This window comes from Cyclopterus lumpus, chromosome 20 (genome assembly GCF_009769545.1).
Source record: "Cyclopterus lumpus isolate fCycLum1 chromosome 20, fCycLum1.pri, whole genome shotgun sequence".
In the NCBI taxonomy this organism is placed as follows: Eukaryota; Metazoa; Chordata; class Actinopteri; order Perciformes; family Cyclopteridae; genus Cyclopterus; species Cyclopterus lumpus.
The window spans coordinates 9,958,947-9,981,530 of NC_046985.1; the positions used below are offsets into that span (position 1 = coordinate 9,958,947).

At 43.4% G+C, this 22,584-nt stretch overlaps 1 protein-coding gene across 1 annotated transcript in view; it reads right to left on the minus strand.

The window, feature by feature from the left end:
- The window catches only part of stau2 (staufen double-stranded RNA binding protein 2), a 76,438-nt gene that overhangs the window by 5,030 nt on the left and 48,824 nt on the right, over positions 1–22,584 (minus strand). Inside the window, exon 13 of the mRNA XM_034560206.1 lies at positions 19,652–19,765. Coding sequence (XP_034416097.1) covers positions 19,652–19,765 — 114 coding nt within the window. The remainder of the gene's footprint in view (positions 1–19,651; positions 19,766–22,584) is intronic.

The window sequence follows — 22,584 nt, forward strand, 5'->3', positions numbered from 1 at the left end:
GACGGATGCTTACAGGTACTGAAAAATGTGCAACAATATAGTCAGACTGGTTTGAAAAATTGATACTGTTGGGTTAATACTGAAGGCTTTTCTCCAGAGACTCAGAAATCAACTGGAGCCCCTCTAAGTCTGTAGCAGACAATTTATGGTGCATTGGGTTTTTCTCTCTGTGAAGATCTGACAGCCAGTGAGATTTAGAGCTTGAATATACTTGCAGAGATTTAAGGCGACAACCCTGTGGAACATGACAGCTAAAGGAATGTTTTCACAATTACACTGTTAATAAACATAAATCATATCGGGACTCCTGATATAACCGTTTTTTATATGTATAAAGGTGTCATCTCACAATGACGGGGACCGTCCACACATACTGAAGCGGAAAAAGTAATTAAGAAGAGAGAGAAACCGAACGCAGCCGGAATAATCCAGGACACGTGATCAGGTCACACCTGATAAACAAAAGGAAAGATCAATCTCCGTTTTCTCTGGTGACCAATAAATTGTAATCACAAGCAACTTCCCCATAATTACCTTTTGTTTGTTGTATTTATTCGGTTTGGGATCTTTCTCTCCCTGAGTAAATAGCTAGAGCCCATCTGTTGGAGGGGTGGTGGTGGTGGTGGTGGTGGTGGGGGGGGGCGCTGACTGGAGACAAACAGCCATAAATCAGAGGTTTGGCGGTGGCAGCGCTGCTGATATACGACAGGCAGGCACGAGGGTCGTGGCAGCCAATCCCTAAGCCCGGCAGCTCAGCGAAGGACACAGAGCCCAAGACAAATACTGGGGCTATCTGTGGAAATGGCAGCCAGTGAAATCATTATTTTTCTAATGAGATAAGTTGGCCATCGTTAAAGGCAGCCACTACACTGACGCATCAACACCAGAGGAGTATGTTTAGTCTGAGGCAAGGTGGAGGTGTTCCATCTCTGTCACGGGACAAGGAGAGAGTCAGAGGTGGGTGAGGAGACAATGTGGAGAGAGGATGCAGAGTCATTCACAAATGGGAGAGGCTTTTGAAATTGATGCGTGAAACTTGAAAACTATTTAGAATTGGCCACTAAGGGCTTTTGCCAAATGGGTTGGGTTAAGCTAGAAATTAACTAGTTTGTTTTAAGCTTCCTCTTATCAAGTCCGAAGTGGCTCAGAATGGCCACACTCAATAAAAAAAATCCACCATTGAGCTGCAAGACCCGTTAATCGTTTTGGGTACAATGACACGTTTTCAAACAGTCTCTCCTGGAAGTATTCCTAGAGTTGTGTAGAGAATAATAAAAAAGCTGACCAACCACCCGACAAGTAATTCTCAGAGTATATATAGTAGCCGCTTCAGACCAACATTAGCACTGCGCCAAAAAACAAAACAAAACAGTGCCTCATTCACTTCAATGAAACCACTGCATCGGCTCAGCAGGGGGGCTGACGCAGGGGGCTCAAACAACAAAGTGCAGGGTTGTTTAGCAACAAATATTAAACCTTTTGCTGCAACACAATTCGTTGTCGTCCGGACAATGCAAACATGTTCACATTACAGAAAGCATTATGTAATTTTCACCGAGCCATCGACTCAAACTGGATCTGCTGGATCAGATTTTCATCTTCTCTCCAGAACCTATGACAGCCGGCCCATACTAACTTGAATTTCCTCTGGAGTACTAAAGTCTCATCACTCCTTCTTCACCCATCATTCCTCAACACAACTTTAGATAACAACCCAGAACTCTCCATCAATCCATAACGGGGAGCTAACCTGCAGCGCCCCACCGCCACTTGACACATTCATCCATCTATCTCGCTGTCCCTAGTTCAAAGGCTCGGACAAACAGCGGTCGAATGTGATGGCGTCTGAGGAGGATCTGCGACCGTGGCTGAGCTCCTGATGTGGATTGACAAGGGTGGCTCATTTTTCTGGGCCTGCTGCGTTCTTAATGGCTTCCCCAACAGAGGCTTCGCTTCCATCAGCGGCTTAGCCAAACAAAGGCCCGGTCCCCCAGGAGTCCCTGGCACCGGCCTGATGGATCTGATGAATCGTTGGATCACACTGACCCTGACAAATCAGACCCCTGAGTCAGCTCTCACTGCTGGACTGCTGGGTTCTAGAGCATTAATGAAGACATCATGGGGAATGGGAGGCTGGCTGAGGTAAAGTATAAAAAAGAAAAAGAACAAGGGGGAAGAGACAGGAGAGGTTACGGCCGGAAAAGGAGCAGACAAATGAAATGTTTGGTGGGAAGCGGAGGGTAAGGAGGGTAAGGAGGCTTCAATTCTTCGATCTCCATCACTTCACCCTCTGGCCCTAAGCAGCCATCAAAGACACCAGGGAGGTCCTAATGAGGTGAAGACCACCAGCACATCATTCACTCTCACATACTTGCATCTCTTTCTCTCCTCCCACTCTGAATCTGTTAGAAGAAAGAGAAGAGTTAGCCGAGTTTGAATGTTCTCTTCGCTTTATCAGATCAGCTCCTGCCTCTGCTCTGCTGGAGGCCAGATGAAAGCACAGACACCAAGCTTAAGATTTAACCCAATGACCCAATCTCAGTAGTCAAGTGTGGTATTTTCCTCTTTACCTGGCAGATCCAGGCTCTGTACAGACCAGCTGAACTCTGCTCTAATCTTGAGTCCAGGCTACGAGCATCAGTGGCCATTGTCTAAGTCGTGTGTTTGCACGTCCACATCCGAGGCAGCAAGAAGCAGGAGAGGGGGAATGCTTGGTTCCTTCCTCAGACTAATTTTTCTTGTTCAGTTTGGCAGGACTGGAAACCGCCTCTCAACAGCTCTACAGGTGCAGTAACATAGATACATGTATACAAATATGAAACAAAAACAGTTAAAGAGACAACGTTTTAAAAGGCTCAGACGTGTGGTGTTATGTTGTAGCATACAAGTCTACTCTGCCTGAGGAGTCAGTGGACGCCGTTATCCCACACAGTGGAGCATTGTATCGTTTACAGGAACAATATTACACGTCCCCACTTCTACCAAGTACAACTCCACCACTTATAAACATAAACAACAGCACTGTTTCAGAAATACAGATACAGTGTATTTTCAGAACCAGAGACGACAAATGGGGTGGACCAACCCTAACACAAGCTGCTTTTGTTTCCTCAATTGTACAATCAATATTAGTCCTTTTATTTTATAATAACATGCTGGCTGTCGGGTGTTAATTAAAATAGAAAGAGTCAGATTAGAGTCGAGTGGCTGGCTGAACTGCTTCGAGGTGAGGGGGGGGGACTTGGAACATGAAGGGGATGCAGGACGGCTGCTGATGAGGATGATCTGAGGGACTTCCACGAGACTAAACAATGAGCAGAGTGGATTTCAAACGGGGTGTTTTACAGTCTGGAAAACTGGGAAGTTGGAAAAATGAGTGCCCTGTTGTCAGAGAAGGTCTGAAGCAGATATATTGTTCTGGAGAGGGCTTGTTCTGTTTTCAAAAGGCCACATAAAAACCTTGACAGTGCTCCCTCTTTCTGCGCTCACTCCCCAAAGCAGAAAGAAACATGAGATCCAGGGAGGAGATCTTTTTGTCCTGTGTTAACCCTGTTGTCACCTCACGTCTTTCTCTGATGTTCATTAAATTCTTTCAAACTATTATCTATCTATTGCAGATTTTACCCTTCTTTTTTTCTTCTCCTTCTGTCAACTACTCTCTAACTTCTTCTCATCCCTTGGCTTTCGTTTCTTCTAAATTCTTTTAATTTTTTCTTCTGCCCACATCAAAACTCTAGACAGGGATCACTGAAATATTCCCGCATAGCTGGTGGAGAACACCTGTGTGTGCATGAGTGCTGGCAGTCTATGCGTCTTATTTGTTAATGCGGTGCGATATGTACATGGATTCTTGAGTAACTACAGAGAAAATGTATTCAGATCCTCTCACCAAATCTCTTCCTCACTCTCTCTCCAGATTTCACATCCTCTTCCACATCAGAGGCATTGATAAAAGAGGCAGTGTGTGCCCGTCGGTGGACGAGCAGCAGCCTGGCATTACGTTAATTCTTCTGAAGTTTCCCCTCTTGTGAAACAGTGTAGCAACTATGAATGTTGCACAGCTAAATAAACTCCTCTGAGGAAATCTATTTGATTTCTGCATACTTCTCAGTCATGTGTGCATGTTGCCACATTACAGTGATCGGAATTCCTACAGTGGATCGTGTGTGTATTCAGGCCTGAGATGAGCACTGGAGGCTGGCTGAGCTAAGTTAGCGGGTAACGGCTGTAGGGCTCCCCAGGGGAGCAAGCCTTCGCTGACATGGGAAGCCATAAATAAGGGCCCAGGGCGCAGCGCCATGTCATGCGTCATTTGGGCCGGAGAGGCCTGCTTTATCCCCTCCCATCACCGAGCGGCTGAACATGGCACCTCCTAGGGCGTAATACAAAACATATGGGCAAAGGGCGAGGAGCAGAAGCACCTCAGCATACCTTACTCCTGCCTTGTCAGCAAAGCTTTTCGGAGGAAAAGCAGATACGGCCCAAGACGGCCTCTATGATAACACCGCGCTCGTATGCTACATTCAAACTTGGTCAGGAAACAGATTGGTGGGCGTGGTTATGTTTGATGTTATAACATCACATGACACTTCTAGGATATCATTATTTATTATTGGATAACAGCAATAAAAAGTGAGCAAGTTTAACTGGTCACACTATTTAGTATTTATAACCAGTATATAAGCAATGAAGAGTTAATCATGAGTAGTAGTTTATAACATCACTTATTGTATAAATAGTTAATGAATGCTTTACCCAATATAAGAGTTGTGATCATTCATAATGATTTGCCATAAACAGTTTAAAAAGCACATAACGATTTATAAACCATTTGTACATTTTCTTAGAAGAGAACGTATGACAGTTTCCCTTTAATCTAGAATAGAGACACTGACACATTTGTTTAATCTCCAACGTCCTTTCTCAAAGTAATCTGCACACACACACAAGAAGTTACGCAGTGGAGCCTTATGGCCGTCCATCCTCAATATTGCCAATTCCAAGGTTGCTGATGAATCAGTGACTAAATACAGCATGAGATGAGATACGGGGCATGAAGAATGCATTGGTAATGGGAATACTGCCTGTGAAGATATTGGGTAAGAAGAGAAGAACGGCCTTGAGGCCAATGACTCACCAACATACACAGATGCAGCCTAAATGATGAGAGGCTGGGTGGACTATTCCTTCATGACTCATCCTACAAACCACAACTATTTCATTCACAATTTATTATTTGCCTGTATAGATGACATCAACAGAAATAATGTTGCCTTGTTGACATTATTGTGTCTATAAGTCATGGAAAAGATTGAAGATGCTAAACAAATAGGGGTGGTGAAAGAGATCATTAAATGCTGTACTAGAAATTCCCCTCCTGGGCTAATAGTCAAGTCATGGTGGGAGATTTGGGAAACGTCCATCTCACTGTCCTCTATGGTTAATGTCTGCTTCCATGACGTTTCCCCAGTGACTCCACGGCAGTGTTACATCACCTCCACCTGCAGAGATCCTCGTTTCTATGCCAGAGGGAGACGCTTCTATAATCCTGAACAATTGGACTCGAGTTGCTTTAGGGGAGGCACAAAAAGCTGTGGGAAGAAAAGCCAGCCTTCAGGCACTCGCTCTCTTATCAGCGGAGAGATAGTCATCGGTCCCGAGGGGCGTCCCATTTCTCTCTTTTCGGCTCTTCTCTTTGTCCTAATCTCCCCTTTCTTTCCACTTTTCTCTCGGTGTCAAAGATCGACCACATGATCCTTTTAACTGCTCTTTTGCTGACAATTTTCATTGTCCTGAATTCAAAATGACAAACTCATACGGTTTGCACAGCGTAGTTAAAGCAGCGGTTTAGGAAGCAGAGGTTAGGTGGGGATGATAAAGTGATGGCTGTGGTTGCTGCCTGGCTGCCACACAACCAGAGGCAACGACCTCGTCTGTCTACAGCATGGCAGCATGGGCAGCCCACTCCAGAGCTCGGAGCCAAGGTCTCAATCACTCGCCCCCTATTTGCATAGATAATAAACTTAGTAAAGATACAGCAGTGGGCCGTATCAATCACTAGTGAGGATATCAGCCTGGATGTCAAAGAGCCTTTTTGGCTGTTATCAGCACTTCCTTTAAATTTGGAATCCAATTATTTCATCATAATTTTCTTCAGGGATGGAAGCTAAAATACCCTTTATATTAAAAATGGTCCTCACAAATGAAGAGACAGAGCTGATGAGTCATCCGAGCAGCAACTTCACATTACAGAGTAGTTTTTAAACAGCTGCTGGATGTCTTGAGCTCAGAACCTCAGTGTGGAGATATGCTTGAAACGAAGGGGGGCAGGGGGAAGAGGTTTCAGATGCTGCATAGTGATCCCATAAGCACTTTGTTGAAAGCGTACTGACCCCTTTAGACGAACAAAAAAGGGGGACTAGACTTACAGGTGTGGAGAGGCAAAAAAGAGGAACATGGGGATGTAGTATACGAAAGGGTTAAGATAAAGGGTGAGGGGCTAAGTGTCTTACTGTGACAGCCGCCAGCTGCATGCAATAATCCCCAACTCTCCATCAAGAGCCCTTTATATTTCCTTGTCAGACACAGCAGTGTGTATGAGAGAGAGCATGGCTGTTGGAGTAACAAGAGAGGACCCACAGTCAGACAGCGTTTTACACCTTTTTCCTCTCGTCTCTTCCTCCTTGTAGCTCCCTAAGCTCCTTTCGGCGTTGACTTTTAATCACCTTGAACACATAAAGGGACACGCCAGTAAAAACTGTTGCTGTGTTTTATAATTTGCTATGGATCCCCACAAGGCCCGTGACTGTTTCTCATTTCCTAGCAGGCTCGCTGGGCCTATAAGATATGTATGGATATTTGATCTTGTACCTGAATCCCCCAAAATACTGAGTGGGTCTTCAAGTTTGTGTGTTAGAGGGGTCGATTAAGACCCATTACGCCTGAGGGAGCCATTGAAGTGTTATGAAATCCCTACTATGTGTTCCTAAGGCAACCGGCAGTGTGTACTATAAAGACAGATTATGCATAAGGCATGTTTACTGAAAACAATAAATTCCAGCATGCTTACATCAAGAGGCAGTCCTTGCTGGGTAAGGCTCCTCCAACCAGACTGGTTCTCTGATGAAAAGGTCCAGAGGCCACACTAACTCGGCAAAGATGGAACGCGATGGGGAAAAACGTGACGTAATCCACACTGAAAACACATGTCTTTTTAAAATGTTAGCATAATGCCATTACCGAGTTAGTTAAAAGCCGGCAGACCTGTCACAAAGTGTTAAAAAACCAAGAATAACAGATTTCAAGTGGAACAAAGCCATGTTTTGGATTCAGTCTGTGAACACAAAATGGCTGACGTGATGAGCAAACATAGATGGACGTAGACCTCACATGCAAAATAAAAGCACTAATACATGATCTTCTCCAAAGTTGGTAAAGGAAGTAATGTAGACTATTTGTCATATTTATCCATAATGTCATAAACTACAGGGGGAAAAAAATGAAATAACTGGAACTGATATTTTAAATTCCAATGTTTCCAGAATGGTGTAGTTTCCTTCAAGTGTCCAAATTGTTTAAAAGATTCGTCAATGTCACTCTCAAAAACATGCACAATGCATCAGTGCTGCCGGGCGCAGTACGGAGGCTATAAGCCATTATTAGGCAGCGATGCCGGGACTTTAGCCTCAAACCTCTGTGGGCAAGTTTTTACGAGCCACCTCACACATTTTAACGGCACGGCAAACAGACAGTAAACACCAGGAAGGCGGTGCGCTTTAACACGTGATTAAGACACAGCTAATTAGATTGCGGACAGTAAAACTGTGAGGAGAATCGTAAAAGAGGGCGCATGGACAGGCCTGAGCGAGGGATCAGGTACAACAAGCAGACATTTAAGTCGGGACACCACAGGCCACTGACAAATGACTGAGCTAGGGTTTCTCATTTCTGCTGCCTTCTCTGCGGTGAAAATGTAAATAGCAGACCACGCCCCCCACCACCCCCATGTCCACCATCCATCCATTCTTCTCCTCCCTCTCCTCTTATGCAGTGGTTGGTCCCATGAAACAGGGGTCAGGGGACTAATGGAGGACCTCATGGCCTTCTGTGCCTCTGGAAACAACCCCCCATTCCCTGCTCTCTTATAAATCAAGCAGGATTCATTGAGAGTGGCAGAGTCCTCTGATGTCCCAGCCATGTCTCATTTCAAAGTCCTCATGAAGGCTCACACGGTTCCACGTTTACTCACTGGGCACAAGGGAGATGTGCATGTGGGGGTGAGAGCGAGACTCAAAGAAAGACGCACAGCGAAACAGAGTGTCGAGAAAAAGAATGTGTTCGGGTTAAAAGATAAGTATTTAGGAATAGAGAAGATGTCCTGGAGGAAAACGGGGCTTCGAAGACAAATGTTTATTTAGTAACGATGCTGCATTAGACCTCTCACTTGAAAGCATGGACAATAAATCACACCATATTGGGAAAGTCATTACACCATCACTCCAGCCCAAAGTGTGTGCAAATGGGCACATGTGAAAGTCATGTAAAAGGCCTACCATGTTCAGTTTACATTTGCATCTATAGCAATCAAAACATAATTTCCCTCCCTTCATGGTAAATTTAGGGTGTGCGCTCTGTAGAAGGATGAATGATGGTTGAGATAATGCCGTTCTGTGGTTTCTTGTAGTCGATGCATTCATAACATTGCCAGATGAGTTACATATGAACTGAAAAGGAATGTTTTTCTCAGAACAGCTTTTGTTTCAGTCTTTCAACACACATCATCCAAATGACGCTGAAGGCATTTAATCAAAACTATATATATATATATATATATATATATATATATATATATATATATAGGCGCTCTTGAAGCATATAAAGGGAAGAGAAAAGAAGAAACTTTTATGCAATCAGTATAATTTTGAAAAAATGCAGACACGTGTCTTATTCTGAATGTAGAAACCTGAACAACAAATTTAGTAACAAGTTCCTGGTTCCAGCAAATAATTCCCCGTAAACCTCAACATGTCTTTTTACATTTTGGTTACACTTCAAAAGGGTCTAACTAACAGTTAAATTCACATTAAAATGCATACAACTTAAACTGTGCAGCTGAGAGTACAATATAGTATAATTTGTCCCATCATAGATCATATTCCAGATAAATGCTTGGTGCATCACTGCCTCTGAAAGCTGTCAGATGCAACACGAGAGCAGCCTTTGGCTCGGCTAGCTGGGACATGCAAAAGGAGTCAATCTTCCTTAAAAACAAAAAGGCTCTTCATCTCTTGTTTCCCTTGCCGCTGCAATTTCTTCCTCTCACATTTAGGTAGTGACAGTGTGGTTTGCCTAATCTTTCCTCATCTCCTTTAAATGCAAAGGATTGGGCTGAATTTGCATGTAAAACAGAACACAAGCTGTCACTTGTGACTTTATTTACAGAGGAGATTTGGAAGATCATGAAGATACTGTTATGAGGTGGGAAGACACACACACACACACACACACACACACACACACACACACACACACACACACACACACACACACACACACACACACACACACTGTTTACTTAAACCACAGGAGTGTGTGACACCTTAGATGTAACTGGTGTTAACCCCCAATGTGGCTGTTGTTTTGAGTGTTTCAAAATGTCTGCTGTTTGAGGCCTGAAAATGCGTTAACATCCAGATGAGAGGTGGTTGTGCTGTAGGTGGGGGGCAGTTAGAGGGGGGGGGGGCTCAGACAGACAGAAAAACATTCCCCAGTCGCTACGCTCATCTCCATAACTCAGTACGCAGCCACAGAGCACTGATCCTAACATGGGACATTAACGACCCGACCCCCACCGCTGAAAGCGTCGTTACCTGCCGGTGAACAGTAAGGGTCATTTAGGGCCCAATTTGTGACTGCCGTGAAAGAAAGGCTCTCTTTTTTGAAAGGCTCATCTTTTTGCCTCATGGTTGCAGTTAGGGTGAAATAAATCACTTGTAGTAACTCTGCATGAGGCAGGAGGAGCCTCGTCTTGCACGGCTATGGACCTGTCAGTAAAATCTGAGTTGATAGCTTGTGATTACAGAAACCTTTAACTAAACTAAAGACGTACCATAATCATATTGTGTACGGTGGAAATCAAAAACAACTTTTAGAAACAAATAGCCTCTAAGCATCTGAGTGATTGGATTTCATTAAGTCAGGGCAGCAACAAAAGTGTATAATTACAACCAACAATACAGGTCATTGTGTGTGTATGTGTGTGTGTGTGTGTGTGAGAGAGAGAGCGAGAGAGAGAGAGAGTGTGTGTGTGTGTGTGTGTGTGTGTGTGTGTGTGTGTGTGCGCGTGCATGTGCGTATGGTTGTTTTTATGCCTGTGAGGTATCTCTGCAATTACTGTCAGTGTGTGATTTGCTTTTGGACACACCACTCTATGATGATTAATTCTAAGATGCTTTTAAAGATGTTAAAGGGCTTTTTAAAACCCAGAGCTTTTCCCTCAGAGTTGCACAATTGATGTTTGATGCATTGTGCAACTTTAAAAGTGGTACAAGACTTAAAGCATCTGTGTTGGTTTGTGGTCCTCGGTTTTATCCATGTCCTACGACGGTGACCTATGGAGCTGTGGAGTTGGGGATTAAGCAGCTTGACACACATTCGCCAGATCAACTGTGTGTTGAACTGTGTTTCCTCAACGCTCATATTCATTACTGCTCACGTTTATATCCTTTGTAGCAAAAACTCTCATAATATAGCCTTAACATTCCTCCACTGCAGTAAATGAATATGATACAAGATAAAATACAAGAGGAGACATAATGCTGTTTATGAAACAAAGGGGACATGTCAACCTTTGCGGAGTGTAAACCTAACTGCGTTGGTGTTAGAAAAGGTGTTTTCTCCACAGGTGACATATCTCACATGAAATATCTGGCCCTTATCTTGGGGACCTTTTCAGCGAGGCAAACTATCACTCAGTATCAAATGACATTAAGATAATGAGCCAAAGACGCTACAAAAGAGCGGGAGGTAGCGAATTAGCAGCCGGGCTGGCTTATGCCTCCCACGGGGGCGATGAGTGAAGAGAGGTGTGATTAGTTAAGAGACCTTTATCCATGCCAAATTTGTGTGTGTGGGAAATCACACACAGCGCCTAACAGCACTGAAGGTTGCAAGGCCACTGCTAAAACATCTTGCTCCTCTTAGCATGGAGGTGATAATGAACGTAACACCTTTGGTTGCCTCGGAGCAATCACCCTGGTCTGACAGGACCAGCAATTCATTTGTAGGCACAGGAATATAGATATAAAATTAGACTTCCCGTCATCACTTCTATTCCTTAACAGAACTAGTTATTTGCACAAAATAAAATAAAAAAACATTACATCCGATTAGAATGATGATAAAGCCACAATTAAACAAATTAAACCCTTAAACATCACTTGTGGGTACGGTGGATAAGTGTATCACATCAATGCAGCTTTCAGAGAAACTCCACATTAAGGATTTTAATCTAAATTGGCACTTAGGGGAACACTATCTGTCATGCTCACCATATATTTGAGTATCTGACAATTTTACACATCTTTGACAACTTAAAAGGGTCAAGTTACTTTCTATCACATACTTTACAAACACATGCCAACAGCCTGGAGAGCAGACGCAGACATTTCAGTTTGGTTTCGGGCAGGACAGAAGTTATCCGTTATCATCTGTTCTTGTGAGAGCAAACTGCTGAATCATGCTTCGAAGAGGGTTCATTTCTGTAATAAGTCACCGATGAAGTTATAGAGTTTAGATTACACGGCGTGCTAATCTAAGCATTGGTAAGCAAGGGAGTTCTTTCAGGCCTCCAGGCTCTAAAATACTCGTCAACAGTCAGGCAAAGTTGGCCATCGGTGAGCCTTTGTGGTCCTCGTGTTTTGCTGTGTGTACGGCATCGTTGGCACTGCGTGGCCTTCACCTGCGGCGAAGCGCGTCAGTCAGATGAATAACTCTGGTTGGCTGCTCAGTTTAAGCGAAATTAGTGCGCGAGAAGACAGACTGAAGCAGAAAAAGTACGCAAAGGAGAACACAAAACAGACAGAGGGCGTTTCTCCTTTTATAGAACGGTAAACACCAGTTGGCCGTTGGCTTTGTGGTGTGTTCAAGTGCACGTTTTTTGCCAAGACAAAGGCATTCTTTGTTGCTGCTTTGACGTCTGTTCGGTGCATCTGTACCTCAACGAGTAAAGGGATGCATTTATCTGTACTACACGTCAGACTTAGGTCACACTGTTCATGCAGCATGACGATTTTCTCTATGTTTTTATAGTTTGAACAGTATGCTCTGGGGATTATCCTCAATATCCAAATGATCAGGAAAGAGATGTTACTATTGAATATTTTACATGTCAAATTCCATTGCTTTGGGCACCACTATTCATCTCTGTTGTACCCGGTGGTCAAAGCAGACATCTAAAAACTGAAGCAGATTAAATGATCTGCATGGCTAGACACTACTACTAAAAGATAATAATTTGGGGATAATTTGATTGAACCGACCCTTTACCTGGTGCAAAAATAATTTGTTGAATAAAAGTTTAATCAAGTGACAGATATGTTTCCAATGCCAATTTTGATATTTGACTGTTAAAATTAAGTTTTTAATTGATGCTTACAGCTTTTTATGATTAAAGATTTACTGGATTTTCTCCATTTTGTACAATTATAAATTAAGGATCCTAGTTTAAATAATCCATTAAGTATACCATGTAACCAATAGTAAGAAAATACTGGCATGAATGAACACTGGAAATATAGGGAGTTTGTCTGACTGTGACGGTCGCACCATAATGGGAAAATATGATACAGATATGAGCAGAAAGACCTCGATAACGTAACATTGTCTCATTTACAGTGTTTATACAATTCATGTTTTACCTTGTGCTGCTGCACTTAATCTGACGGCCTTTACTTCAGAATTTGACTCAATTGTTTTGTAAGCGATATACAAACGTGTCAAGGGACACAAGTGCTTATGCAGACACAAGACCAACATGTTTAATTGACTTCACATTAACGTAAACAATCGCGTATCTGAAAGGAGCCTTGACGTGTTCTAAAATAGTAAACTCCTTCTGGTTTGTTGCTTTTCTTTCAGCTCATGTTAAAAGTAAATAAGGCAAAGGCTGTTTGCATCTGAGTGTTACCGCATGTGTGTGTGTGTGTTCAGTTCCACACTATGTCAACCCTTAATAGACATGCTGATGTTCCAAGGGGCCACTTGGAGCTATCAACACATCCCCTAATGGGCAAGTTCATGTTTATTCTCTCCCCACTGGACGGCACTTCCCCTGGTGCGCAAAAAAATAGTAGATAGTCACATCTATCTCCCATTTTCTCATTCCCTGTCCTCATCAATCTCGCGAATCCCCACTCAATCAATTTCTCTTCAGTTCCTCTTCTCCAGTGGCCCCTCTCCCTCTTTCGCTGCCTCTCTGGATCGTTTACCACCTCTCCCTCCTCCTTTATCATTCTTTCACTGCTCCTCTCCTCTCTCGTCACACTCTAATCTCCTGGTCTGAAAGGTGTTTCCTGAGGAGGGCATGCGGGAAGACAGACGGGAGTGATGGATCGCTCTGTGGATGCTTCACTCTGTCCTCTCCCGGGCGGAAACAGGGTGGGTTTGGGTAAGGGGAGCAACAGGGGTCGGGTGGGTCTGACAGTGGGAGTGCTGGGTGAGGTGGTGTTGGGGAGGGAAGCAAGGCACAAGCGCCTTTGAAAGGTGGTGCTGAGGGGGAGCAGGGGAGGTCTCTGTGACTGGCGGACTCCTGGTTCTATATGATGTGAGCTAATTGTAGTGAAGAATGAGGACTCTGCAAACTCATCTGATCATAATTACGTTATTCCTGAACCATAGCAGTACATATCCAAAAATGTATTTATATCAGACAACTTTCCAAACATTAAAAAAAACTCCTATATTCTGGCACACATTTGGCCTCATAATACTCCCATTTCCCTTAGTGAAGAGAGCAAGACAATTCATTAATTTTTAACTGTTCCAGCCTAAACTCACAGCACACAGGCCTCTCAAGTTAAATAGTATATTATTTGCTTTTACACTTGGCAGTTTATGATGAACATTTAAAATTTAAATCTTTACACTAGGCAGCATCTTTGAGGGGCTAAAAGTCACCTTTCCTGGTAAACATTACTGTATTCTGAGGCCAGTCTACTAATTGTTAGGTGAGCTTTAAACGTACAGTACCGGTAATAGTAACCGGTATACGATCTATAGTCACCTTCCTAAAATGTATCTCAACTGTAAGGAAGCATGTGCAACACATTTTCCTGTAAATTCCAACAGAATTTACTTGACAGTTACTCTAAATGCAAAATGTTCCATCTACATTCAATCTTATGATTTTAAAGACAATTGTTTGCAGTCTGAGCTTTAACAGTCTTTGTATTTAGGACCCGTTTCCATGTAGCTTAGGATCTTCTGAACCACCTCAGCTAAAAAGATGAATGCTCCTGCAGACCTAAGCTTGGGGTCCTTCAACTTTAGTGTAACTTTATTATTGTCAAATATTGACCATGTTTTTTCAAGCTTTTGGTATGTTACCCCCTGAATAAGTGAAAGTTCAGGGGGAGAACCAAAACTACGGACATATACCTACTGCTAAACTCAAACAGGTCTTCTAGTGCTCTTAATGAAGCCTGTGTCCCAATTTAACAAAATGAAATGCTGACACACCAGGAGGTTTAAAACATCACTGAAGGTCTTCGGTCTCGTCACAAACGTCTGCTCCATATTCATTGAAAACTTTCAGGCCATGTCAATGCAGATTAGATCCCCCACATACAGTGATTTAGGATACGTCCAGGTGCTGTGTTTGGCTTCACAACACTGGCACATAAAGAGGAGACAGCCAAGACAGATAAGAAGGGAGGAGAGGCTGTCCGACAGCTGCCTGGTTGGGTAACACTCCTGCCGGACCCCCTGAGAGGAAGCCCAGCCTGGGGTAACGTCTGCGCCCCAGTCGGGAAGGAAGACTTCAAACACAAGGCCTGCACAACCTCCACCCCTCTGCAGCTCCCTCTCCTGCTGTTCTCCTGAGCTCCATGGGGGATCTCTGAAGACCATCCCAGCAGTCACCACACCATGAATCAGCTACGTCTGTCTTCTTGCTGCCACCGCACTCTCCTACTGTCGATTCTTTTTGTGTCGTTTATATATCTATTTTCAACAAGACACTTGTTGAACGAAGGCAGGAATGTGAGCAACATATCAATAATTGGACTCCTCACCATCGGTCCTCATTATCCCTCCCCCATCGCCCTGTTCCTTCATCCTCCGTGTCCTCATCGTAACTCTGCTGGCAGCAAGAATCCACATACCAGGCACAAGGTCAGATGCCCAATTAATTTTAGAAGAGCTGTCCCGTGTTTTGTTCCTGGAGGGAGGATTGTGGAACTTGAAGGCATGGTACACAGGGTGAGTGTTTGTGAATCTGGCATCATAAGATGATGAGCAAGCATGTAACCAAATGCTGTTTTGGTAAGGTCATATCAGCCAAAGACTGTTTCACAAGGGGAATCGTAGGACTAGCTCAGTAGTCTGTTCATAGTCGGACTATGGAGCACTTTAACTTTGCTCAGCGAGACAACATACTACAAAGAGAAGAGGGAAAACTATCATTTCCAAGCACACCAGAGACGCGCCAAAGAGCAGACCTGGTGCAATTCACAAGACATTTAAGATAATGGGCCTCATTACCTGAGAGCATGTCTAAAACACATTTTAATCCTCTACGTTCAACATGTCGCATCAAATCAGCCAAGATGTGCTCTTGCTGCAGAAACCCCAAGCAGCCACAGCTGAAAATGTGGGAGACAGGGCCCCTGGGAGGCTCAGCTGAGGACAGTACTGCACGCAAAGCTACCACACACAAACACACACACACACACACACACACACACACACACACACACACACACACACACACACACACACACACACACACACACACACACACACACACACACACACACACACACACACACACACACACACACACACACACACACACACACACACTGGTGGCAGACAACAGTCACCCTGTCATCTTCGATTGCGGGCCGCTCATGTTGGACCAGCGACACCTTGCACACAGCTCAGTGGGCCTCGGCCCCCCTGGTGTCCCACTGCCGCCACCGAGGGACTGCCAGAGAGTTACTTCAGCTCCGCAGAACAAACACAGAAATAAGTCTGTCTAAAAAGCATCTAGCGCCGTCGAAAAGAAATGTCTAAATATATCCCAGTGCCATGGCCTTTACTTTGTCCTTGTAACGGGCAGATATCAATTGAGTGAGTGCGTATTTAACTGAGCAAAACTGATATGACTCATTTGTTGTTAGTTCGAAAGGCGCTACAAACAAGAGGTTACCTAAAAATAAACCAGCAGCTAAATATGGGAACTGAGAACATGAGACAGGCTTTTTATTTGGTTAAAAAGCTGCCGACGCTGTATTTCTTCCCTCTCATCCATTTGGTTTATAGTAATTAAACTCTAACCTAAGGCTGAAACTATCGTCAAAATAAGTTTGAGTCAAAATGTAGAACATATTGACAAACATCTTTGGCTCCAAGCGAGTTTCAGCTAGCGTAGAAGCCTGCGGGCTCACATGTGTTTGGCAGATGGCACCGAATGGATGGCACATAAGGTCAGAAAGAGCACTCAGCTGTATATCTCTCACACATACAGGCCCTCCAGGAATGTCTACACAAGGCCAAGGATTATGGCATTGCGGTGTGTGTTTCTGTGGAGGTGCTTCTGTGCGTGTTTGCACTTGCTGATAAAGAGCAGGCCACTGTAAGAATTACACGGACGGCACCTCTGTTTTCGATCAGTAATGTTTACTGTTCAACAGGAGGCTGTACGACAATGTTACTGTGAGAACACCTCTGTAGCTTTAACATCTGATCCATTATGTTAAATAATGTAATGGTATTTAACACAGCGCTAACTGGGGACCTGACCTGGTGTTTTCCGCAGCTGGTTGCATTAGTTTTTTCTGGAGTTTAAACTTAGTTATAATTCAAGTGTCCACTCAGTGAAAATGGACATATAAATAAATTTAAATGGGTTGCTCCACACCAAACGCTTCTTACACACAGATGTAACACAGAACCAAGTGACAAAACTAACTTCAGCTTGGGAATACGTGTACACATTGAAACATATATTTCTCCATGATTGCATTTATAAACTAGAAAGGTGCACCCAGTAGAGGGCAGGTCTTTAGTTTAAACACATCTTTTGATTGGATAGCGCTACATGACGAAATAGATATACTACACATTTTCTAAGTGTTTTAGAGCCAAGACATTTTTTTAAGTATTAATGATGCAACCCAATTTAGTGAATCATTTTTTTACTTAAGAAACATGAGGAGAGAGAGGGGTATGACATGCAGCAAGAGAGGGTGTCAACAGGAGGATGTTGAGGTTATGGAGCATGCATCCTAATGATTAGGCTACTGGCGGTCCCACACACATTTGATAATGGATATACGAATAGCTAGTGCAACCCATCCAGAGGCCGAGCACCCGGGGGTGGGGGAGACCCATGAACTTTTAGTTTGATCCAAAACAACAAAGTTGGGCCACAATTTGAAGACTATATATAGACATTATTTATAGTCAACACACTTACCATTATTACCTGATCAGATTACATCTTTTCTTTGCTCTGTAACAATAAGTGACACGTTTTGGCACCGTGTGTGTTCTTTCTTACTGCTAAGTTATTGTTTCATACTAATTTCACATGGTGGCTAATCAAGTGTGATAATCAATAGCTAATAACTTTGAAGCCAAAACAAAGACTTAACAACTGGTAAAGTATTGTAAGAATAATCACATCTTTCCTGTATTCATCATGGGCAGAGTGGTGTGAAGAGGATTTCCTTTGGCTGTAGATCTTAATCAATCGCTCTGGTCTACCTGACATAAACCTCTATGCCAGAGTCCCCACGAATTACTGTGTATGTGTGTACAGTAACACCGACAGGCTCCAGTAAAGGTTTTTATCACTTCTTAGCAACACAATCCCGTGCTCCATCTCATCAGATGTACAATGTCTAAGACAAATTAAAGTGCAAGGTGTGTCTGTGTGCCAAGGCCAACATGTGGAATGAGAATCACGAGGAATATTAATTGTCAACTCAGGGACACGACGGATCGATCTGATCAGAGGGAACCTACACAATAAAATCAGAGGAAGTTACCTCTGATTTTACAAGCCTTATTAGTACGTCGATAACAGGTCCATCCTCCCAACCAGCATGCAGCATCATGGCAAAGTCGAACGAATGTGTGATGCCTTCGGGCCTACTTTGTTCAACAAGTGTTGGGGTTTGGGGGCTGCTGAGGGTGACCCCTTATTGTTAGTTGCTCCCTTTGTGGTCGTACTCCTCACTGTACTGAGAATAGAAAAAGAAAGGCCTTCTCCAACAGTCGGTCATGCCCCAGTGCTCCTGGCAACAACAGGTCCCTAGGACGCAGACCTGGCTGGCCTATATTGGCTTGGCTCTCAGTTAGTGGTGGCGGCACTAGCCCCCTGTCAGCTGTCCCATTCAGGGCTGGGCCGGCTCTTTATTAAAGCTTTGAAGACTGTTGAATAAAGGGGCGTCCTATGTTTAGGTGATAGAATGTAAGCAACTGGTTTTCTGCTTGGGCAACACAGGACAAAGAGCCTCCTTCTGAATATGGGGAGTACGTGAGAGTGAGTGAGTGAGTGAGTGAGTGAGTGAGTGAGGAAACTACAGAGGGAGGGAGAGAGAAAGAGGGGTACGCCACAAGTTTTTTCGGGATACGAAATCATAGGGAACTGGCGGCAGAGGCTTTTCAAGGAGAAATACAATGAGTGGTAATTATCACAGGTGGTTCTGACGCCCTGGTGATTAATAATAAAGCCACAGAGCCGCGGCTTCTCTGTTAATTAGTGGATGAGATCCCGACAAATGAACAACATACCCTATACACTACACTATATACACTACATGTTACACTTCAGTGTACAAGGATCAGCAGAACATGAAGAGTAGAGTCCGCCTGATACAATCGGCCATCGTTGGGTTGTCACAGACATATAGACATTGTTGTACGAACGCCGGGAAAAAGAATCTGCAGCGCGGTACAATGCAGCAATAAATTATGTATAGACGGAAAATACATTTTTCGGTTTTATGCCTATTGATTTTCAAGTAAATTAATGTTTTCTTTAATAATATACTTGTGTACAAATAAATGGTATCGGACAATCATCAGGTCTTCATTCTTCTAATTTTATTACATATCAGGGCCATTTATTGAAACATCAAGATTGGTGTTGAAAACATAATTGATTGGCAGCTAAAAAATTGTATGCATAGATGTATTAACCCGAAACTGTATGAAGCGTTTGCAACCAGCTTCATGCTACAGCCAAATTACAAATTGCTGGTACCTTTGTTGATTTTCGTATCGTCACTGCTATGACCAGCTTATGCTAGAGTAATATCCACTCTGATTTATATTTGATATTGATCACAATAGTGCATTGAACAAGTGTGACACTCACCCTCCCTTCACATGCCTGACAGTACACATATACACACACACATACCTGGTCATGGCTGGCTTGGAGGGTGCTCCCGGTGCCGTGGAAAGTCATTTGCACAGGGGAGAGGGTCAGATAGGTCACAAAATCCTTGCCACTCTGCGCATCACTGTACTGCACCTGGAAGAGGGGGCAAAGGTGGGGAAACTGAGTTACCTCTAACGTAAATACAGGAAAAGATCGATCAAAGCATAAAAGGCAAGAGAACTGAAGCGTCTAAAGTTTTCAGCGGGATACAGTCTTGTGTTTTTGGAAGTGGTTGGCTGGAGAGTAAATCTTGCATGTCTAATTGCCACCACAGAGCATTTGTGGACAATTACCCCACACTATACAGAGTTGGCAATGGAGGGGAATGAATGTAAGGGTGTGTATGTGTGATTGGGGGGGGGGGACATCAGAGGGGGTAGTGATGACATCACTGGCGACCCCTCATCATTGAGAGGTTAACTCTGCAGGCATTCCTAAATGCTGTGCAATCAGGACTGTTATGACATGATGCTCCTCTGGGACACTCTGCTCCTGAGATCCAAGGGCTTTGGTAAGATTGCCTGCTAGTCTGCCCTACTTCTCACTGGCTCTCACTCGCATGTGTACGCCTCTGTATGCGAGTGTGTGTGTTTGCCTGGCCTACTTATGCCCAGGACAGCTGCAGGCATCTTAATAAATGGCAAAAATAACTATGAGAACTGAAAGAAGAGAAATATCTGACTGATGCAGAAACACAGAGAACAGAAGGAACGAGAGCGAGGACATAACCGATTAAAAATGCTCTTACACGTCAAAGAGCAAATGGAAGAAGTAAGCTGGCAGGTATAGAAGCAAATAGCTATGAATATGACACAGCTTTCAGCTACTTCTGTACAAATGACCAGCACTCCAATATTCTCAGACAAGTCAGGGATATAAAAAAATGGTTTCTGAGCTACGACTGGTGGAATTTGTTACACCCAAAATAAACAAAAGAAATACCATCACCATTATAAATCCATTGTTACATACTTGTGTTGATCAATGTATAATTTCCACAACAGGTAATGTTACAGAAAATGTGTTATGTTGAATGTATCTGTAATGGGGGTATTGGTTTGAGCTAGAAGTTATTACTTTCTTCTGAGCAACAACATATGTATGTGACAACACAAAAGCATGTGTCCGTGTGTGTATTTTCCTTTGAGCATATAACTTTTCTCAACGGATCAAGCCCACCATACCCGACAATTTGTTGGCAATACACGCTGAATTTGTAGATACACATGCATAAGCAGCTGTATATGGTTTGTGACTGAAAGCTTCCAGAGCAAGTTGTGTGCTTGTGGGTTAAGAACATGTGTGGAAAACGTTTGTGCATATATTTGCATGCACAGGTTCATATCTCTGTATGTTTGCGCATGTTATGATGGGCAGAAACACAATGTGTCTGGCTGGCCGCAGTGCACGCACGCACACACACACACACACACACACACACACACACACACACACACACACACACACACACACACACACACACACACACACACACACACACACACACACACACACACACACACACACACACACACACACACACACACACACACACACACACACACACACACACACACACACACACACACACACACACACCTGCTGAAGAGATGGGCCCACAGTGATAAATTGTGGAATGCAATCTGTTATGTGTATGAATGATGAATGTAGTGAAGTTAGCCGTGGAAAAAGGCTTCTCTGACAAGTTAATCTCCAATAAATTCTCCAGACTTCAACATTAAGGAGAGAAAGAAAGGAGGAGTGAAAAAAAACAGACGAGGGGGACTTTTTAAGGGTGAGAATATCATTGTTTGGAAACAAGAATCCCGTTTCAGAAGTTTGAAAAAGTGTACAGCTTATTTCATAATCTCCTTCAAACTGTGCGCGAAGGACTGTTTGTGCTTGAATAGCTATTAACTTGTGTGTGTGCGTGTAATAGTCCAGTATGCGGGTTCATTTGGGCAGCATAAAGGCACATGATGTATGGTGTAATCATGCTGTCCGATCAGCAGGCCCTTCGCTCGGTTCATCTATTGCAAGCTGTCAGGCCTCCAGCCGAGGGTGAGGCCCTTTAATGGCGCTGGAGGAAACAGACGCTCCCCCTCAGTCTTCCCTTGTAAAGAGATATATGCCTGGATATCAAATTTCTAATAATTTCCAACTTCTCCTATTGTCTGAGTGTATATGCACAAAAATGTGCATGTTCAGTTAATGGAAACTGCCAAATATTATAAATATCTTTGACCGCGAGGGGGCAAAGTTCAGGATGAGGTTTGTGCAACCAAATAGCCATGAATGTTCTCCTTTGGCTGGTTGTGAATGCATATTCATTATTAAATAAATTAACTTGTTGAATCAGCCATCTCATGACCTAACATTGAGAATTGTGTTTTTAAAGCTTTACGAGTGCAATGACTGAGGTCAGCAAGGCCGTCCTAAACCAAAGAAACACTTGATTTTGACGACTATTCGATTACTTGATTTAATCAACAGATCCGAGTTTATCCACAAAGAGTACAATGTAATGTACAAAGAGTCAGTGTTTAATGTTTGTTTGGCAGTGTTCAGGATGAGAAATCAAAAGGGAGGAGGCCATTGTCTAGAATAAACTATCTAACCAAGAGGATTCCTACCGCTGGTTAATGATCTATGCTGGATTTTAAATATCTACCAACTGTTGCACATTCCATTCATTCTTTGGCATTGACATTTACCCTTCAAGCTCTCTATGGAGTGAGGAAGATCTTTTGAATTTCCTCTTGAGGTTTTCTCTTCTTTTAAGAGATGAAGACCTGTCCACCGCCTTGGTCCTGACTGACATACCGGATGAATTACCACGACATTTGGTACACACATCCATGGTTCCGAGACGAAGGATCCTAAATTATTTGGTGATTACTGGACTTTCCAGT